An 18,691-nucleotide genomic window follows, 5' to 3' on the forward strand; every position below is an offset into this window, starting at 1 on the left:
ACTCTGGAGTGGATGGAACAAGAAAGAGAAATTTAAACTTAAATCCAGGATTTAAAACAGCAGAGGTCAGCAGTCACAGAAAGGTAAATACTGTGGACCTTCTACTTGTATGAGGAATCTAAAGTAGTCACATCCTAGAGGCAGAAAGGAACGAGGACAGAGTTTCAGCTTTGAAAGATGAAAACCTTCAGAGATCTTCTCTTACAACAGTGTAACGCTGTCAACTACAATGTGATTCACCACCGCGGATGCGCTCGACGGTAGAGAACCATGACCTCAAGAAGAGTTAGGATTGTGCATCTTGGGTCACCTGTTTCTCTAACACCCACACACACACACACACACAAATGACAGCGGTAACAGAGAGACACTCAGAGCATCACATACCCAGGCAAGAAAGGAAAGCGGAGGAGGGTACACATACATATTTTTCAAGCACAGCAGAAAGCAGACAGGCAGTGCTCACCCAGATCAAAACTACACACAGCACAAGAATACTATAGACGCTAAACCCCAAAACTCCTCGAGTCACTGCCCACTGCAATGGGGTTCGAGATGGGGGGTGAAATGGAGCTTCACTGTTCGTTCTTTACGAACCTCTATACAGAAAAGATCGCTGCAAAAATCGACATGCATATATGATGCTTTGGTCCGCTTCTTAAAAATACCCCCTCCTCGACCCGGGATTGAGTCCCACGTCAGGCTCCTTGCATGGAGCCTGCTTCTCCCTCTGCCTGTGTCTCTGCCTCTCTCTGTGTCTGTCATGAATAAATAAATAAAATCTTAAAAAAAAATACCCCCTCCTCAATTTTTTAAGGACAATTTAACCTCCTGCCTCGATGGTTTCTATATCTTCTGGTTACAGGTCCCCCCAGTGAGACCTCCCCAATACACAACATATATTTGTGAACCATGTTGGTCCCTGAGCAGACAGACATAGACAGGACATATTAGGACTACTGCACAGTTATGTGCACATTATAAAATATGCATAAAACTAGAAATAAGCGCCAACAGGGGTTTTGAAATTTCCTTCTCCTATACTTAAAAGTCATCTTACAAAGTCGCTGCAATCTGAGGGACCCTCCCTAGAGGCCCCTGAAGTAAATGCATTTTTCAAAAACTGTAACTTGGCCTCCAAAAAAGTATCAGACCATTCCAGAAAGCAACAAATGTTTTTTTTTGTTGTTGTTACAATGGTTTTTTTGTTTTTTTTTGTTTGTTTTTTGTTACAATGGTTTGCGTGTGTTGGCAGGTTTTGAACGGTATCCGTTATCTTTTTTTCTGACTTTTTCTCACGAAGCAGACAGTACCACCTCACAGATCTATCACGGTGCTGAACGTTCCAGTTCCTCAGGACATGCCGAGCACCTCCCTGGGGTGCATGGTCCTGCCCCCTAACCAAAGTTCAGGGTTCCAGCTGGAGCTTCTTCATGCTGTACAGACAAAAGAAAGGCTTAGCACGAGGTAACAGGTGGTCTCCCTTTCCTTACCTTGATAGATGCTAATCAGAACCCATATTAGGAAGGTCTTGTAGGACAATGGTCTTCCCTAAGTGAGAAAGAGAGACACAGCAGGTTATGGCGCTTGGTTTGCCCAGTGTGTCAGCTGCCCCATGCATCTCCTCCACTAAAGAGGCAACCTGCCTGTTTTCATCAAAAGAAGTGTCTTGCACATATCTGAACAAGTTAGAGAAATCACATTTTTTTAAGGAGAACTGGTATTCAGTGGAAATAAATCTGCTCTTCAGTAAAATTCCTTGAGGACAAATAAATGAAATCATATGCACACACACACACACCACACACATACAACACAAACAGCACAAACAGCACACACTCCCTACACACCCACACACCCACACACACTTTTCAGAAGCAAACACAAGAACGTTTCCAAGAGCAGACACAAGCTGCAGGATGGAACAGTCAGCGGCTTTTTTTTTTTTAAGTTGTTAGTTGCCTCGTTTTCAGTTTACATATTACTGTACTGTTTAACATTCTTTACAAGTGCGTATGCTACTTTTTTAAGAAAAAAAAAAAATCCCACGCCTTCCTCTAAGCAGTCACCAGTTCAAATCAATGTGTTCAAATATGGAGGGTTTGTGTGAATTAAGTTAAAAGTAGGGAGAGAGGGGGCAGCCCATATGGCCCAGCAGTTTGGCGCTGCCTTTAGCCCGGGGCATGATCCCAGAGTCCCAGGATCGAGTCCCATGTCAGGCTCCCTGCGTGGAGCCTGCTTCTCCCTCTGCCTGTGTCTCTGCCTCTCTCTTTCTCTGTGTCTGTCACGAATAAACAAAATCTTAAAAAAAAAAAGTAGGGAGAGAGAGAGGAGAAAAGGGAGGAAGGAAAGAAGGAGGGAAGGAAGAGTCCAGCGAACCTTGAGGAGATCTTTGTAGAGCTCAGGATACAGCATGGCAACTTCCGACTTGACATCTTTGTCCAGGACCAGGGAAAACACAGGAAACATGGTGTAAATGGTGGAGTACCTGGGGGTGGGGGCAGAAATCACCACAGGTGAGACCCAGCCAAAGGAAAGTGAGCAATTTGTTTCTCCAGCCTCTGGAGCCCAATTCCCACCCATTCATTCAACAACCATCCACTGCCCATTCTGTGCCCGGGCTACTTTTACGCACTGGAGAATCAGAAACAACTGCCCTCGGAGAGCCTTGATGCTAGTCAGTGAGTCAACAAAGTCGATAAACTACACTGTGTGTTGCAGGTGAGTGCTAAGAAGAAAACTCTAATGGGGAAGAGGGAGAGAGTCATGGGGGTGGTGTGATTTTAGAGAGGGTGCCCAAAGGATGTGACATTTGAGTAAACACCTGTAAAAGGTGAGAGGTAGTCATGCGCAAATGGAGGGAAGAGCATCCCAGGCAGAGAGAGCAGCACGTGCAAAGGCCCAGAGGTGAGTGTGTGTCTTGTTCGAAGAACAGCAAGGCAGCCAGTGCAGCTGGAGCTGAGTGATGAGGGGAGACCGCAAGTAGAGGGACGAGGGATCCAGTCACAGGAGGCCACGTGGAGCAAAGCTCCGGGAGCCCCCATGCTTACACTCTGGCATGTCCTTTCATCCTTCTGGGACCTGACAAAAGACTGTCTGCTTTCCACATGAGAAGCCAGCAGAATTCCACTGCCTACTCTCAGACTGAACTGGTCAATATAAAAAGGAGGAAGGTGTCCTTCCTATGACTCTCCCCTGGGGCCAGCCAGCCTTTCTGTGCTTCCCACCTGTTCACGACCAGGAGTGCGCCCTACATGCGTCTCTCTCTAGGGCACATGGTAATCAAACTCCACCTACCTGGGTCATTCACAGACTGAGCACTTTCTCTGAAGGATCAAAAGGAACGTCATGAATTCCAAGTCAGGAATGGGGATGGGTCTGATGGCAGCAAACGTCCAGGTGACACTTTAAGTGCTACTCTAACAAGTCAGTGGCACGCAGCCATAAAACTCTGTTGGGTGCGTCCCCCGAGACATCAAGGCTCTGGCCTGCCTTAGAAACTGAGACCAGGCAGCAGAACCTTCTACTAGGGTCCATGGCAGGGATGGTACTTTCCAGAGCTCCTCTTTCACTTTTTCTAAGACCACAGTGAAATCACTGAGTCTGTGAACCTTTGCTCTGGCTTTGGTTGCCCATCACCAGTCGGCTCAGACTCTCACGGGCAAGCATTTTTCCATTCCCAGGTACACACGGCCAAGTGCTCTGAACCACAAACATATCGGACTCCACTTCCTCAATCTGGTTACAGGCTTGCCAGCTCAAAAACTGATGAATTCAAGAAGGTTCTAAACTGCACTGCTGGCAACTTGGTGACTAAACGGTCTAGACACCACGTCTCTTCTCTCATCTGTGGCATTTTAGGGAGGTTTCACATTAAAAAAAAAAAATTAATACCCTGCCTAGATTTCCTTACCCAATGATGAGGAATCCTTGATAGAGAGGAACGGAGGCAAAGTAAAACACGGAAGAAAAGACAGCCTGTGCGAACGAGAAAGGAGGATGTTACCAAAAATATTGACAAAATTCCTATGCGTATAGAATGAAATAACACCCAACACTTAACACGGCACAAATTTTACCAGCACAGTTGTGAGTGCTTTAAGTAAATCAGATCTTTTCACAATTACAATCACCTTATGAGGTAGGCACTGTTATCATCAACCCCTATTTACAGATGACAAGAGTAAGGCACAGAGAGGTGAAGTGACTTGCCCAAGACTACACAGCTCCTAAGTGACAGGAGCCAGGAGTCTTTCCTGGGGGGTTTCACTGCAGAGGCCACTCTCAGCCCCTCTGTAAACACTGACTTTAAGTAACTTTAACTTAAAGTTACACAGGCTGGACCCAGGAATCCTCTATGAGATCTCCATGAATCTCCAGAACTACCCATGAGATCAAGTCCTAATATCACCTGCATGCCACAGATGGGGAATCTGAGTAGGGGAACGGCACTGCGGGGCTCAAGCCCAGCTCTGTGTCCGGAACCCACACTCCTGACAGCTCCTGACAGCTCCTGACAGCCCACAGAGGCAGGCAACCGATAAACAAGTTGCGCAGATATGGACATGGACAGGGAAAGATACCCCCACCGTGAGGATGTACACCAGCTACCCCAGAGGTGGGACTGCAGAGAAGGCATCCCATTTCACAGGACACATTTAACTGTTTTTGGAAATTGTTATGATGAGACAAGAGCAATAAAGACACTTCCAGGGGCACCTGGGTGGTTCAGTGGGTGAAATGTCTGCCTTTGGCTCACATCATGACCCCAGGGTCCTGGGATCGATCTCTGCATCAGGCTCCCTGCTCCACAGGGAGTCTGCGTCTCCTCCTCCCTCTGCCTGCTGCTCCCCCTACTTGTGCTCTCTCTTTCAGAATAAATGAATAAAATCTTAAAAAAAAAAAAAAAAAAAAAGACACTTCCAAGCCCTTGCTGGAATGTCTACTTCCTGATTTGGAAAACAGTAGCTACTGGCAGGGAAAGACAGGCTGGGGAGATAAATCGGACAGAGATGCTGTTACTTCCTTCTCTGGGCATCTACAGGCTAATGGAAGAAAAGTGGCCTCAAAGCTAATTCCTAGTCACATAAAACCAAAAAGAGGCCAGAGGCAACTTGAGGCTTTTCAAAAGCTGAATATGAGTGCCTGAGCCAGCCTCATGATCAAAAGGGGTGTGTGGCCAGAGGCATCTACCCCAGCTGCCTGCTGTGGGTGTTCTCTGGGCACAGAGCTGGAATCCCAGGTGCCACGTGGGGCCGAGGTCCTGGGCGGCTGCAGCTGAGCCCTGGTCATACCTCAGAACTGGAAGGTGAAAGCCACCTTTCCAATGACTTTCCACCACGGCCAGGCTGCAGCCCAGAAAGGATACTTGTCAAGATGTCCAGAATCTGGTGTGTAGTTTTATACATCAACATCAAGAGCCTCCTTCCTGTAAAAGGGCTGGGCTGGCCCCAGAGCCTTCACCTTGGAGAGAACATTTTAGGGAAAATAAAACTCTATGGCCACGTCTATTAGAGACAAAGGTCAAGGTTCAGCTCTAACAGGGACTTGCCCTCAGCCGACCACTCTCAGCACAGTGGACAGGGCTGAAGGGCCTGCTTCTAAGGCTCAAACAACAATTGCCCACCCTGAAATTTTTTTCTAAATTGATGTTCAGAGTAACAACATACAGTCAGTCGGCTCACCCAGCTCAGCCTTTGTGTGCATGCCCAGGGACAAGCTGACTGATCTCCCGGTGATTTAACCACAGCAACATCTAGCACAATTCATGAGCTAACATACAAGTACAGATGTGGTCTGATGAACTGTAACAGCTGTTTAGGTGTAGATCACATTGATAAAAAATCACTTTAAGGCTCCTAGGCTCACAAATGCACTAGATGTTGGAAACATAAAATCACCCACATCGGGCACGGATGAGGCCAGAAGAGCGGGAGGTCCCATGCACGTACAGCAGCACCAGCTGACTTACTCAGAAAGGCAGGATGCCTTTTATGTCGTCATGGAGTGCCTTTTCCCACAGATTAAAATGTCACCTTACTGTATACATCACCCTGTTTTGTTCTTATTAATAGCGGTAAGGATGCCTTCGCACTTGATGCCTTAGAGAACCCTGCTTCTCAAAGTAGCCTTGTCTGAGAGGCAAGGCAGGTCTCGTCATCCCCATTGCATGGATGGAAGACTGAGGCCCAGAGGGGTAAAGTGACTTGCTCTAAGCTCTCAGAGATGTTTGGTGATGTGGTCAGAAAGAGATATGGGTTCCAAGTCACATCATCCCTATGTTCTCACTACTTACTTGCGATATTTTCACCAAATGTCCATAGAGGGGAACCAGTCAATAGATTTTCAACAGCCAAGATGTGTTCCTTCCCACCCTCTGGCCTTCTTCCTCGTATACGCTTAATTGCTAAGCCCGATGACAGATGTTAAAGGAGTCGGTGAGAGAGAAGGTGGGGAAAATACTCTAGAATCCTTTTGTGAGAAGCAAGATGGGAGCAGGCTCTTACTCCTGAGAAGATGAATAATCGCAACAACCAAGCTCAACTCCCAGCCGGGGTGGCTGGAGGCTGAACTGTGACATCGGTGAGACACCTCCGGGCCACGGGCTATGCTGTCCCACCTGAGAGCCCTTGCAAGTGGAGGCAGCACAGGCCTCCCTGTATCGAGGTTGAGGTCACTCGAGGAGGCACCATGAGGAGGAGCACAGGTCTGGGGTCCCTGCACTGATGCAGACCAAACCCCTGAGGGACACTGCACACATTTCTCACCCTTCGCTGAACCTCAGACTCCCCATCTGTATAATGGACATGGTTCAGACTACTGTGAGGAGCACACAAGATGCTGTATTGTGAGCGCTAGCCTGGCGCCCAGGGTATATAGGAAGAGCTCAAGAAAAGCAAGTCCTTCTTCTTTTGTGGTTATTCTCTGTGGCCCTCATTTTCATTTGGAAAACTCAGGACCAGACTATTCACCCAGCCTTTAATTCTGCATTTCTCCCTCTGGAAAGCCAATCACAATGGCTCTGGGCATTTACCCCACACCTACTTCACGCCAAGCCCTCGAGACGCACCAGTGCTAATGCACACATCCACTCCCCACAGGAGGGACGGCCTGGAGGAAGGATCTTAGGCAATCTGAGGTCTATCAGCTGAACTGTGAGCAAGGCAGGGATTCAAACTGGTCAGGTGGGAAAATAAACAAACAACCTCCCGGGGTAGGGTAAAGGCCCCAAAGCACAGTCTGGTTTCAGGCTTTTTCCATGACAGCCATGTGCCCGAGGGCAGAGCACCACGGCCCACCCACCTGCATGGTGCTAATACAGAGGCTCCTGTGGATCACGAACTGGCTGAGGGCGGCTGACCGCTTGTAGCTGTTCCGGCCATGCACCATGAGTAGCCGGCCGAGGTGCTTGAACTGGGTGATGGAGAAGTCTGCAGCCAGGGAAGCCTGTTTTCCTTCCTAAAATCCGATAAAATTGGGCACCGTCAGAAGCACAAGAAGTCAGAGCAAGTGCATTTTTTTTTTTAATTGAAAAAGCAAGATGCTGTAAGGAGATCTTTGGAAAACTTCTACGAAGGGCTTCTTTGGTTTCAAGCTGTACTCGGCTGGTGGTCCAAGCCTAAATTTGATTTAAAAGGTGGAATTTATTTAAATAAAAAACATTCTAAGTCATAGATAGTTGTAATTGGGAGGTCAAATGGATCTAGTATTAGGCCTTGGGGGGCAGGCGCACCCCATAATGTGTATCAGAAGCAAAGAATCATCAGAGATAGGCACTTGACAATACTCAGTTCCTTTAAGTGAAATGTAAGGCTGGGGGAAGGGATGCTGAGGCTACCAACAATACCAAATGGAACGTTCTTGAACATAAGCTTTGCACATTTATAGAAGTGCATCCATTAGAATTCTCTAATTTTAAACGGTGTGTGATGGATGCCACTAACGGGGCAGATGGCATTAAAACAGTCCATTCCAGTAACATCTCAAAGTTCACTGAATTCTGTAACTTCAAATAATTGTCAACTGGATGAGAACCACAAAACCAGAAAGGGTGGAAAGAGAAACAAAAAAGTGTATGGATTCGCCCAATTCATGAAGGTATGGAACAAAACGCATAGGAGAGCATCTCCAGCTCTCCCTCGGAGCCTCGGTACCCTTGTTTTACACAAAGTTCTAGCAAACCTGGTAACCAACCTTCTTGCCTATTGCCATTTAGGGGTCACAAATTAGAACAGAGTAAATTCTAAGGCAAGCTCACAGGTGACAAGGACAGAAAGAGAAAAGCTGTTATAATACACCAACTTTAAGAAACTGCAGCTTTTCGTGAGGGGCAAAACGGTGCCACATTCTTCCCTAAACCCCAAGATATCAGCACATGATGTGATAACTGATGCTTTTATGGACACTGCGGCCGCCATGGAAAAGTGTGAAGTACATTCACAGCGCCCTAACAATGTAGCAAAACACTCTTTCTTAATTTAAGTCTTGGCACGTGAAAAATCAGCCCTTGTCATCTGTAGACGATGTAGAGTGATGTAGATCTCTGATTCCCATGTAACAAAACCAGGTGATCATGCTTTTTGGTTCCTTAGGCTTCCTCATGCTAATCTAAATCCTCAGAAGCATGAAAGCTGTTTTGAGGGGAAATGCAGCTCCAGCTCGTGGAGCAGAGCAGCTCCCAGCCCAGCACGACCACCTGACGCCCTTGCCCCGACCGAACCGCTCCCGCTCGGCAGCGAGCAGCCCCCCATGCCCTGCACCCGCACTCACCTTCCCCTCGACACCTACGCCGCAGTCGGATTCCTGAATCATACTGACGTCATTGCCTCCATCACCTGTGGGTCACACGGACCAGAGAGGAAAGTCGGGAAATTGGGGAGAGGCGAGAAACAGGACCCCCACATTTCATTCTTACTTCGGACAATCATGCACGTTTTGCCTTTCCCTGGGTGCTTGCTTACTAAGAGCCTTTTCTGCCCTGCTCCATTTAATCACTCCCACACCCCACAGTATCAGCTTCCTGTCTCACAGAGCAGCTGAGCGTCAGAGGGACAGCAGGTGACCGACGAGAGCCCCAGCCACGGCGTGGTGGCAGGTGTTTACAACGCCACACTGGGGCCTGTGAGGTGCGGGGAGAAGCATCCCCCCAGCAGCAGAGACGGACACCACACTCCTGAGCCTCTACGTGCCCTGCGGCCAGCACTTTTTAAATCTACCCCTTTTCCATCCTCATGAGCACCATGCGAGTGCTGGTTACCCCACTGTGCCAACGGGCAGACGGAAGCTGGGCCGGGCCCCCAGGGAGTGGAACCAGCACTGGCGGGAACCCAGCCCCAGCACCGCAGCCTGTGGTCTGCAGCCCTCTGTGCGCTGCTCCCTGCGTCACTAGCAAAGGAAGGGCAAGTTAAGGAGAAGAGCCCTAGAGCGTCCTTATCTACTCTCACTCAAAGGGAAATACTAAAAATAAGAATAATTATAGAGCCAGAGTCTGTTGGGGGAAAGTGTCACGACCTGAGTGAAGTGGCCCGGGGGGTCTGAGGCAGACGGCAGTGGAAGCCATCCCCTGACTTACAGAAATGAATCCGCCCGGGCAGCCGCCTACCTACGGCACAGGTGAGCTTCCCGGTGCGTTCCTGCAGCAGGCGCACGATCTGGGCCTTCTGGGTGGGGGTGCAGCGGCAGCAGACCACGGCCGGGCACTGGCAGGCCAGCTCCATGAACTCGTACTCGTAGTACTTGAGGCAAACCTGGGGGCGGGGGGGCAGGGGGGCAGGTGGTGGTCACTGCCCCCACCGAGCAGGGAGGGGCACGCACTTCCGGGAGGAGCCGGCTGGCGGGGTCCCTGCACCCACCTCCAGGGAGTCTCCCGAGATGACCAGGGCACAGTCGTGCTTCCTGCGGAAAGCGTTCAGCTCGAGGTGGGCCTCGCTGCGGTTGGTCACCTGGAAGGGAACAGAGGGGTGGAGGAGGCTCTGCTCTCCGGAGACAGGAGAACAACAAACAGTGGCTTCCTGAAGCCGGTGGGAGGACAATGGCCACCCCGGCCGAGGACCCCCGCCCCTCCCCTGCCGCCGGACCGAGAGCCAAATTCAACCGTGTCTGTTATGATTCTGTGGGAATGGGGAGAGCCTGTACACCAGCTGTCACCCCGCACTTCCCCCGGGACGGCTGCAACCCATGTAACCGAAGAGCCAACAGTGATTGCGCCTGACCACGTGCAAGGTGCTCCCCATGGATGTCCCCCGTGTGCTTGTCACACGGCCCTATGAGGTGCACAGTCACGGCTGCACTGGACACACACGGAAAGGACGGCACGGCGAGCCTGCCCGGAGTACGACATCTGGAAGGCTGGGAGGCAGGCGTCAGAAACCGGGTGTCCAGCAGGGGTGCCCGACCTTTGTGTGACAGGCCAGGCGCCGTGACCTTACAGCTCTTGTCCAACTACTGAGCTCTGCCGTTGTAGCGCCAGAGCAGCCACAGGCAGTAGGCAAGCAAGTGGGTGCATCTGTGTTTAAATAAAACCTTATTTGCAGGGGCGCCTGGGTGGCTCTGTCGGTTAAGCGTCTGCCTTTGGTTCAGGTCATGATCCCGGGGGTCGAGGGGGGGGGGGGGCCTGGGTGCTCAGCAGGGAGTCTGCTTCGCCCTCTGCCCCTCCCCCTACTTGTGCTTTCTCTTTCTCTCTCAAATAAATAAAATCTTTCAAAAAATAAAATGAAATTTTATTTCAGGTGGCCACATGGACTGTCATTTGCAACCCCTAATATACAGAATGTGGAGAATATGGAATATACGACATACAGCCCATTTCTCGTTATTTTCAATGGTTACGCTATATTAATAAGAGTCACTATGAACACTGACTTAGTAAATAAGGAACCATTCATTGCTTTGAGGGGAGATATGGGCCAGGCTTCTGTGAGTCTTTGGCCACAATATTTTTGTCCATCGATACCTTGTCATATATGTGTTTCTGTTTAGACACATCTTTATATATCTATATATATAAGATTTTATTTAGGGAGAGAGAGAAACCATGAGCGGGGGAGAGGCAGAGGGAGAGAGAGAATCGTAAGCAGGCTTCACACTCAGCACAGAGCCTGACTTGGGGCTGGATCTCACCACCCTGAGATCACGACCTGAGCCAAAATCAATAGTCAGCTGCTTAACTGGCTGAGCCAGCCAGGTGCCCCTAAACACATCTTTTGAAATACATGCTGTTGGGCACCTGGGTGGCTCAGTGGCTGAGCGTCTGCCTTTGGCTCAGGTCATGATCCCGGGGTCCTGGGATCGAGTCCTGCATCGGGCTCCCCGCAGGGAGCCTGCTTCTCCCTCTATGTTATGTCTCTGCTTCTCTCTGTGTGTCTCTCATGGATAAGTAAATAAAATCTTTAAAAAAAAAAAAAAAGAAATACATATTGTTGATTCATTAACACTGAACTCATAACCAAAAGCACTAGAACTCCTGCCTGAAGGAAACTCATCCAACACATGGACTTTCTCTGTAAGTCGCATCGTACCTTCCTGTACTTAGGGACACCGCTCCAGCAGTGTGCTGGGAGGGGGGGGGATGTGAAACAGTGAAATCACTGACAGCACAAAAATGCAAAAAAAAAAAAAAAAAAAGTGGCACTAGGTCAATCTTAAACTACTGTGCTTGCGTGTAGTACAAAAGCAGAGAAGGCAGGGAATCGCCTTGTTTGACCCCAGCTGGGAATGTGCGCATCAGGCAACGACGATTTCTCACTGCTCTGCACATGTCCACGGAGGACTCTGAAAGTGCCCTGAGGACTGATTTTTGGGTTTCGAACACATTTTAGCAAGTAAGTGCATTTGCAAATCTGGAATCCGTGTATAATGAAGACTAAATGTATCCGCCTCGACACAACGCTGTGCCGTTCCCAAAACTGCCGCTCTCCTGAAGGCTGTGTGTGCTGTGGACCAAAGGCAGGGGGGTCAAGGGGAAACTCCCGGAACAGGCAGAGAGCCCCTCTGGTTGTTGGTGTGAGCACTCCGATTTCAGGAGCAGGGCTGCTATGACTTTTCACACCCAGAGGGGACCTCCCACCCCTCACCTCCCAGGACCCCAGGACCATGACCTGAGCTGAAGGCAGACACCTCACCGACTGAGCCTCCCAGGCACCCCTGGAATTTACTCCTTATCCAAGGACCTGATCTTCAAGGGTCCAGAGGAATCTGGACTCCTATGCATAATTTCACATGGACAGGTTTATCTGCATCGTTCCTCCCGAATGTGCCTTGTGCCAGCTTCTCCGAGGGACCATGAGCCCCAGCAGGTTAAGCACACAGGGCCGTAACGAGGCGCTTCTGAACCAGCACCAGAAGGAAGCCCACAGCCTCACTGGGGCCACACAGCAGTTCCCCCCAAGCCAATGCTCTAAGTTCCCTGACCCTGGGTGGTTAACACGCTCCTCCCTCCCCTCTGTAGGGGTCCCCAGTCAGGTCCTGAGGTTACAGGGCAAACTGCAGCATCGGCCCTACAAGGCCCCAGTGCGGAGGACACGTTACCAGCCGAAAAACGTGGATGTCTTGGTTTCTGGTCACCAGATGTGCATTCTTCGCAGTGCATGTAGCTGTCTCCAGCTTGTCCCCTGTCAGCATCCAAACCTGCAATCACAGCAGAAAGGAGCCCCGCTCTGTCCGTGGGGAAGGCCAGCCTGCAACCTGTGTCAGGTCAGTTTCCAAGAACATTGAGCTAATCCTCATTTATTCCATTTACCTCGAGACTCATGGTGTCCCCAACACACCCCAGGAGTACCCCCACTCTGAGGGCTTCAGGACCCCAAGGAACCCCTGCTGGTGGCAGCAGGAAGCTGGTGCAACACTTTTACAAAAGCATTTGACCACACGCTTCAACAGACATCATGAAGCACAACCTCTGACCTCATCATCCCTCTTCTGGAAATTTTTCTTAAAGCAATAAATAATTTCAAAGAAGGGGATGGCCGTATGGGTGAAGGGTCACTTCCATGTCCTGCAGGAAACACTGATTTGTCACGTTACATACAGTCTATGTGTTGGGTTAAGCCAACAGTGAATGTGCCAAGCTCCTCCGTAACCTCCTAACAGGTCATTCTGCATGTCACTGTCGCGGGCTCAGAGAGGGCAGGTGACTTGCCCCAGAGCCACACAGCTAGCTCCTATCCCAAACAGACCCAGAATCCAGGTCTTCAGAGTCCAAACTCTGGAACGTGCTTCCAGCTCCGCTCGTTTACCGGCTACCCCTCTGCTGTCCCTACCCACAGCGGGGAAGGACGCAGGCTGAGTCACCGGACAAAGGACGTGCTGGCAGTGGGGGAGGGACAGGAAAGCGAGCGGCGATGGCTTCCCGAGAGTTCGCAGCGCCAGGCACCCATCAAGTGCTGTCCACGTTCAGCGTGTTTGACCTTCACAGTAACTTTGTGAGGCAGGAAACGGAGCCCTGAGAAGTCAAGCCACTTGCCAAGGACCACCCCAGGCAGTGGGACAGCCATGACGCAGGCCCCGGGCCCTCTGGGGGGGCCCTTGCCTCTGGGCTGCACCCTGAAGGGCATCAGCCTCTTCTCTCCACCTCCCATCTGGCCGTAAAAAAAAATATTATTTTAAGAGATCCCAGTCCCAGGTGCCAGTTTTCAGGGTTTGTTGTAGGAGAGCAAATTGGGAAAGGAGCAAGGAGGCTCTAACTCTAGAAAACCATGGCAAGTCACCAGCGCACCATGTGACTAGTGCCCCCACGTCGGGACAACAGGGGGCACCGCAGGTGGGAGCCCAGACCTGAGCCCCAGGCCCGGAGGCACACTGCCCACCTTGCTCGGCCTCGGCTGCTGCGTCGGCTTAGGGGCTGGAGCAGAAATCTTCCAGGTTCCAGCAGCGTCCCGCCTGTGAAGGGGCTGTGCTGGGCCGACCTCCAGACTCCCCTGGCCCCTCGCCCCCACACCCCCTTCTCCCTCCTGTCTGACCAGGGAAACCAGAAACAGAAGTCCCGTCTGCACGCTTGGGAATAAAACACCCCGCCTTTTGGAGAGAACAGCTTTGAGGAGCAGCTCAGGGTAGAGCCAGGAGCAGAGACCCGAATGCCAAAACCTGGGACACCGGAGGTCTACAGAAGTTGCCAGCGACAAATCTAAGCGCCACCGTGCGAGAGAAACAAGCCCCTCTGACCTCAGACCACTGCTCCAATAATGGGATCTTGCTGACGATCCCCTTGCAATGAACGAGGCCCGTGGGCCAAATCTGGTTTACAACGAAACGTAACAAAACGTGCCCCCCACGCGGGCGGGTCCCCCGTGGGCACGAACGCGGCCGGAGCTCATTTCCTACTGCAGCCCCGCTCGCTGGAGCCTGTGCCAACGACCGGCCCAAGGACGCAACGGGGAGCTGCTTGTGGGTGGAGGCGGGTGGCAAAGACGCCGTCCAGGAGCTTCAAGCCAGTGGGTCGCTGATGCTCCGCTCAGGTCCTTTCAAATGCAGTGTGCTCCTCAGACGCCCTCTACCGGCCTCTCTGGACTAAATGCCTGGATTTTTTTTTTTTTTTTTGGCCCCAAACGGTATCAATATGGCAGTTTGTTGGTGCAAGCAGTCAGTCCACTGGGTGGCCACTCATTCACCCAGACAACAGGCAGACGGCTGGCCGGCCGGTCACTCAACAAGAATGTGAAAGCCCCAAGCATGCTGGAGGGATGGGGGATGCAGGTGGGCCCACCTTCGTGGAGCCCAGTGCGGGGCACAGCAGTAAAAGCAAACACACGAGCCGTCTCCCAGAAGCCAGGCTGGACCAGCGGGAGTGACGCCGTGGCCCATCTGAGCCAGGGCTGTGGGTTGCCGTCCGTGCCCTCCTGGCTCCATTACCTCTCCCTCCCATCCCCCTCACTAATCTCTGCACTGAAGCCGGGTCCCAGGCAGCTTCACCCTACCTTGATGCCGGCATTCCTCAGGGTCTCGAGTGTGGGCCTCACGTCTGCCTGCAGCTGGTCCTCCACCCCCGTCAGGCACAGCAACTCCATCTCCATCTCCAGGCTCTCGATCACGGTGGCCACTTTGAGAGAGCGGTCGTGCACGCTCAGCTTGGCCTGGACATAGCGGGCCTGTGACACAGCAGGAGACAGAGCCGCTCTTTAGGGTGGGGAGGGGCCAGGCTGGTGGGTGTGGAGAGTAGAACACCATGCGGGGGACCCCAAAACGTGGGTGGACCTCAAAGGGATGCACTGAGACCTCCAGTGCCCTTCCAGGTTCATCAGCCCACACTCGGATAGGCCCTAGTTTCCCCTCTCCTCTGTACTAACCTGCTGTGCAACTTCTAGCAAGTTGCTCAATTCATCTCAGACTCACCTGTTTTCATCCAGGAAGCAGCAATAACAGCCCCAACCTCACTGGGCTGTTGCAACGATCGGTACAACTCAAGATCTCAAAAAAACCAGCAGGTTCTCCCCCATACAACATACACTTCGTGACCAGGAACCCCCGATCATCGGGTTTTCTGAAGACAAAGTCCCATCTCCAAAGGCCACTGACCCAGCCCTTCAGTTTAGCGACCCGACAGGGTTAGCAAAAACATGGAAGAAAATGAAAAATCCCCTGCTGGGTTGTTTCAAACACAAGCCTTTAAACTTGAAAGCACGGTAGGATTTATCAGAGCCAGAACTCTTGCTAATAAAACTTTACAAAGAACTCAGGCACAAAGAAGGAGCAGACTCAGACACAGCCCCTCTGGGTGGAGCAGGACAAGGACCCCAGAAGCCTGTCCCCAGCCACACCCTTCTCCCTTATAGTCATATCCCCATGCACATGCTGGGCTTTGTGCCAGGCCTGGGGATGCAAGGATGCTTCCCTTAAGAAACACACAATTTATAGGACAAGAGGACAATAAACCAGACATATTATGCTGGAACTCATGGCTGTGAAAGTCAACAATCTAGTTCAACACTTTTTACAACTTAGAGAAATGAGGGCTCCAAGGGGGTGATTCATTTCAAAATTTCCAGAGGGTATACTCTGTGTCAAGGACTATCCTATATACTGAAATACAAGAGCAAACCAGACTGACTGGTCTCTGCTCTGGAAAAGATTTCATGTCGGGAAGGAGATACGAAGAAGAATGTTAGATATAAACATAGATACAAGGTCATCCTAGATCTGACTAGCGCCAGTAAAGAAAGTGAGGTGGGTGACGGATGTGGTGAGCAGTGAGGTGGGAAGACTTCTCAGAGGCCGTGGCATTTGAACAGAGACTCAAAGGAAGCAAGGGAGCAGGCCACAGAGCTCTGTGTGGGAAGAGAGTTCCAGGCAGAGAGAAGAGCAAGTGCAAAGGCCCTGAGACATAAGTGAGCCTGGGGTGCTCAGAAAGGACATCAGCAGTATGGCTAGAGCAGCATGAGCTCTAGGGGGAGACGGGGAGGAGGTATGACAGGGGAGGTGACGGAGGGCTGCAAAAAGTAAGAGAAAGGTCTTAGGACCACTTACCTCAAAGTCTTGATACTGCTCCTCCGCTAGAGACTTCTTGGCCACCACAAGCACCCGCAGTCCTTCTCGGGCCATGTTTCCACACTGCGAAGCAGACCACGGTCAGTGGAGAGCCACACTGAGGGCTCTGCCTCTAAGCCCCTGACTCCCACTGAGGAGGGCTGGACGCTACAGTGGACAGGTCCCTACCAGGGCCACAGGGAAACTGGCAAGTCAGAACACGGCTTTCCCCTAAAGCAACCTTCCCTGAAGCAAAGCTTCTCAAGGGAGGCTGCAACACGGCAGGCCGCAGGCCAAACAGGACCTAGGTGTGGGTTTTCTTCCGTTGGCACGGTATAGGTCTCAAAATTTAAGTCAACATCGTAAGACTTCCCAGGTAAGTCTGGATCTCTGGCTTGTTAGAAAAACCCAACGTCTGACAAAACCACATTTGCTTTCCCAAATAACCACAACCGGTGATGGATGAAAAGCAGCTGCTTCTGTGTATTCCCAGAAAACAGTCGTCACGTGAAGGATATCCCAACACACAAAATGTGACCCTGTTAGAAAAACACATCCGCAGCCTATTTTATTTGACTTACCTGCCCAGGCCCTGCTAGTATTTGAGTTTGCAACCCTCTGAAAATATAGTATCACTGAATGAAAAATGTGCATCCTCCTATCTGGAGCCGAAAGATAAAGAAAAAAATGGCCTGATAAACCTGAGGGTCTCCTCCCTCCTTGCTGTGGCCGATCCCCCACATCGTGAACCGGGATAGACAGCCTGTGACGTGTCCCCCCCCGCCCCGTTGGTCCCACCCTCGTGGTACCTGCCTCCAGCCAGAAGCCAGTGAGGAGCGGACTCTGGCGCAGGGCAGCTGAGTGAGCTTGGCAGTGGGTCCTGAGCTTTCAGATGAGACCCTGGCCCCAAGAAACCCTTCAAGCGACCCTGAGAACCCAGCTCAGCTGTGCACACATCCCTGGCCCACAGAAACCATGAGAAATAAGTGTGTTGTCCTAAGCTGCTAGGTTCGGGGGTGATTTGTTACGTAGGCACAGGTAGCACAGGTAGCAAGTACAGAGACCATTCTCACCACACCATGCAAGGGGCAGCCTCCAGAACATGGTTCTCACTCCCCACACCCCACTTACCTCTTCCTCCAGCCAGTCATTGTACTGCACGATGCCAGCCATGACAACATCCGCTCCCTTCATGTAAAACGTGATCTCTCCCGTTGATTCATCCTAGAGAGGGGACCCAGCAGAATGAGTATCCAAGAGGAACATCCGCTTTCTGCTCCAGTACCCACTTCCCATGGCAGACGGCGTACAAAGGGTACTTAGCGGACGCTAATGTTTTCTCACTTGGCCAAAGATAAAAAGCGAGAAGGGGGTGGGGGAGCCTCACTTTGGGGCAAAGGCCACAAGAAAATGGAAGAAAACTCAAAGCATTTGGAAAAGCATTAAATGATGAAAGCAAGATCAAAAGGATGTAAGAACTTTGTTTTAGTTATTAGTATCCCAACAGGAATGGACTCCCACGCTGGAAGATCATCTTAAATTTATACACGGGACTGCCAGGATCACCAGACTGTGGTCTACCTGAAAAAATGGGGAAGTAAGGTAATTGTCTAGAGCAAGTAAGGTAATTACCTTGGCATCATTCACACATGGGTTGAAGAGTTCTTTGCTGTGTGGGGGGGACCCGTGCCCTGCAGGACCTTTTACAGTATCCCTGTACTGTCCCCATCAGATGCCAGCAGCACCTCTACACAGACAAATGTCCCCTGGGGAGCAAACTGCCCTCATTGAGAACTGCTGATCCTGGTCATTCCAGACCCCTATGTCTACCTTAGGACCTAGCCAGTTATCAAATTATCCGGGTTTTTGTTCACATTGACCAGATTGTCTGGGAAGCAGGTAACACCGCAGCCCAGGTGTCAAACGCTTAGACCCGACACCAGCTTTCAGCTGTATGTACTTGGACATTCTTCCCTAAACATCACTTTTCTCAACTGTAAAACAGGAACACTAACCCCTCTTACCACACAGGCTATTGTGGCTTAATTGACGTCATCTACACAGAGCACACAGCCAACAGCTGGACACACAGACGATGTCCATTCATTGTCATCAGTTCTGAGTGACGGGAACTCTAGACATCCCTTGAGTGTACCATGTGTGGAGACCAAAGCTTGGCTCAGGGGATTTTGCATCTGCTGATATCTGGAGACTTATCTGATTGTCGCAACGAGGG

At 50.9% G+C, this 18,691-nt stretch overlaps 1 protein-coding gene across 2 annotated transcripts in view; it reads right to left on the reverse strand.

Annotated features, from left to right (window-relative positions):
- ATP9A (ATPase phospholipid transporting 9A (putative)) overlaps positions 1-18,691 on the reverse strand; it is a 133,014-nt gene that overhangs the window by 6,127 nt on the left and 108,196 nt on the right. For both annotated transcript variants that reach the window (XM_038572611.1, XM_038572612.1), the window contains exons 16-26: positions 17,587-17,679; positions 16,456-16,539; positions 14,910-15,080; positions 12,526-12,624; positions 9,852-9,941; positions 9,602-9,746; positions 8,770-8,834; positions 7,303-7,458; positions 3,914-3,978; positions 2,380-2,488; positions 1,494-1,551 (exon numbers count right to left, since the gene is read on the reverse strand). In XM_038572611.1, the coding sequence (XP_038428539.1) occupies positions 1,494-1,551; positions 2,380-2,488; positions 3,914-3,978; positions 7,303-7,458; positions 8,770-8,834; positions 9,602-9,746; positions 9,852-9,941; positions 12,526-12,624; positions 14,910-15,080; positions 16,456-16,539; positions 17,587-17,679 (1,135 nt within the window). The remainder of the gene's footprint in view (positions 1-1,493; positions 1,552-2,379; positions 2,489-3,913; positions 3,979-7,302; positions 7,459-8,769; positions 8,835-9,601; positions 9,747-9,851; positions 9,942-12,525; positions 12,625-14,909; positions 15,081-16,455; positions 16,540-17,586; positions 17,680-18,691) is intronic.

This window comes from Canis lupus, chromosome 24 (assembly GCF_011100685.1).
Source record: "Canis lupus familiaris isolate Mischka breed German Shepherd chromosome 24, alternate assembly UU_Cfam_GSD_1.0, whole genome shotgun sequence".
Lineage (NCBI taxonomy): Eukaryota > Metazoa > Chordata > Mammalia > Carnivora > Canidae > Canis > Canis lupus.